Raw genomic sequence first — 2,886 nt, forward strand, 5'->3', positions numbered from 1 at the left:
GCAGAGAGAACAGATTAGTGAGTGCTCAGTAAATCTTTAATTAGTATGATTGATTCTTGCTTTTATATTTAGATTTTCCGGATTTAAATGCAGAAACCAATCGTAATAAAAATATCATTAAACACACACTGATCTGTTTTATCTGTTATATCATCACATCAATCGATCGATATACACATCGATCGGAGCATGTGTCGTGAGGCTGCAAATCCTAGCGCTCTAGCGTCTCTTGCGTCAGAAATTGTAAAAGTACACTTCCCCCATTCCGCAACTGGGCGACGACGACGACAACGACGATGATAATATTGATAATAATGATGAGGACGTTTCTTAAATCTTAATTCTCACATTTCGGACTTTGGATTGCAAAATTTCCGCTCGTAGGGCACGTAGAGAAAAAATAAAGACTTTTATTATATAAATCGAACCCAAGCTATCGATTAAGCCTAGTTAGAACTTAATCGATTTGACCGTTATTGAGATCTCAAAATTTCGGATGCTCGCAACGCGACGGTTAAGAGACCCGGCATGGCTTGACATATATGACATATCATTTTTATATACATATATATTTTATATTATATTTTATTTATATTTATAGTTTTTTAAACACTTGACACCAAGTCACCAAACAACCGTGTTTCCTGATGAATAAAATTGCAAAATAAAGCTTGAAATATCTACTTTAAGAATATTTAAACGATAATTACAAACGGTCATTTTTTCAAAATGGAGGGCAAAATGAGACGATGCAAAATTGATGATTGAACAGTGTTACTGCAAAATTCTCGAAGTGCGACCATACGTTTCTCGAAGATTTTTTCGCGCTAAACACGATGCCGTTTGAAGAATTCGCCTAGCACGTTAGGATTTTGAGTAAATTAGAATGAGAGTTGTCAAAAATGGTATTTTTGGCAATTTTTAACATTTTCTTGCGGCAAAACGGAAACTGGTTTTTAAATGAACTCAATGGTTTTTAAATGAACTCTGAAAGTAATCATTCAAGAAGTAAAGCCGAAGTTCTTTGACCATTTTCATTCCAATTTACTCAAAATCCTGACGTGCTAGGCGAATTCTTCAAACGGCATCGTGTTCAGTGCGAAAAACACTTCGGAAAACGTATGGTCGCAGTTCAGAGAGAATTTTGCTGTAACACAGTGTTATCAATTTTGTATCTTATTTTGTAATCCGCCACTTTGAAAAAAACGATTGTTTGTAATTATCGTTTAAATATTCTTAAAGTGGATATTTCAAGCTTTATTTTGCAATTTTATTCACATTTTGATTATTTATCAAGTTATGATTCTTTCAAGTTTGATAAATTTTATCTAAATTTTTAGTGTGCCGCTTCTTTTTGGGAGGGAATGTATATTAAGAAAATTATAATTATTTTGTTATTTTTATTAAAAAATCGATAAGTTGACCAAGAAATCTGAAAGAATATTTAGTTCAGGATTTTAAGATATCTTGTATAGTATACTATTAGGTGTATGTAAAAGTTTTAATCTTTCTTTTAACGCTCTGATATTATTTATATAGTATTTTTGGTATAATTAAATTGTTTTTTTTGCGTTTTTGAAAAATTAAAAAAACAGAAGATTATTTACTGGACAATTAAACCGGAAGGTCATACATGACAACGTTAGATTGCGTGTTGCTCTTCATATTCACTAAACTATTTTTAATTTGGATTGGAGAGTTTTCTTCAAACAGTGTATTTACCATACTTGGTGCCTTCGAATTATCACTTATTTTGGTCGATGCAACATTTTTTATCTGATTGTGAGAAGCATTTTCGAGATGTAATTAAGATACAAAAATATTTTTTTCATAAAGGAATCCGATATTTACTTGAGAAATGACAAAAAATCACAGAAAGCAAGGACAAATATTTTAATAACATATTGTATACAATACGGATTTAAAGCAAAAACGCGCAAGAAGACTAAAACATTTGCATATACTTAATATAAATTTACATGTATTAATTATGTGATAAAATTATTTTGCAGAACAAAGAAGGTGATGAAACAAACACTACCGTTGACAATGGTGACGATCCATCATTTGGCAAATGTTACATAGCTACGCAAGGTTGCCTTCCAAATACTATACAAGATTTTTGGCACATGGTGTACCAGGAGAATACTCGTGTGATTGTTATGACTACCAAGGAAATAGAAAGAGGAAAGGTATGTGAATTCTAAAATTTTAAAAGCTTATAGATAGAATGTTAATTTTTGGCACATTCTTTTTTTTTAGAATAAATGTGCGCGGTATTGGCCGGAAGAAGGAGAAACTTCCGAATATGGTAACGAATGGAAAGTACGTGCTGTATCTCGAACTTCAACCGCTGATTATACACTGCGCGAATTTCTTTTACAAGGAACCAAACCGGAGTTTTCCGAGTCCAGAAGAATTTATCATTACCACTTTCAAGTAATGTATCTAATACATATGCATACTCTTAAAACACTGAATAAATTTATAAGTTATTAATTTACAAGTAACATTTGATTTTTTATTTAATTACATATTTTTAAGAGGAATTTTATGAAATATATTTTATTGAATATTTGTTAAATATAATAAACACTTGTCCTATTTAAAAGAGTTATATAGAATAAGAGCAGAATTAAATTTCTGTATTTAATTTATAGGCATGGCCTGATCACGGTGTTCCATCAGATCCTGGTTGCGTGCTGAACTTTTTACACGATGTAAATGCCAGGCAAGAATTGATTGCGGCATCTTTGGCTCCAAAGGATCAGGATGAACCGTGCATAGGACCAATTCTCGTCCACTGTAGTGCTGGAATTGGTAGAACTGGTACATTTATCGTTATCGACATGATTTTAGATCAAATTAAACGTCATGGTAAGTATG

The 2,886-nt window shown here is 31.9% G+C and overlaps 1 protein-coding gene across 1 annotated transcript in view; it reads left to right on the top strand.

The window, feature by feature from the left end:
* The window catches only part of LOC105459757 (tyrosine-protein phosphatase non-receptor type 11-like), a gene marked incomplete at both ends in the record, with an annotated part of 21,706 nt that extends 18,829 nt beyond the window's left edge, over positions 1-2,877 (top strand). Inside the window, 3 exons of the mRNA XM_011705999.1 lie at positions 2,013-2,192; positions 2,263-2,439; positions 2,661-2,877. Of these exons, the coding sequence (XP_011704301.1) occupies positions 2,013-2,192; positions 2,263-2,439; positions 2,661-2,877 (574 nt within the window). The remainder of the gene's footprint in view (positions 1-2,012; positions 2,193-2,262; positions 2,440-2,660) is intronic.
* Between the last annotated feature and the right edge of the window lie 9 nt (positions 2,878-2,886).

This window comes from Wasmannia auropunctata, unplaced genomic scaffold (genome assembly GCF_000956235.1).
Source record: "Wasmannia auropunctata unplaced genomic scaffold, wasmannia.A_1.0 LD333978.1, whole genome shotgun sequence".
Lineage (NCBI taxonomy): Eukaryota > Metazoa > Arthropoda > Insecta > Hymenoptera > Formicidae > Wasmannia > Wasmannia auropunctata.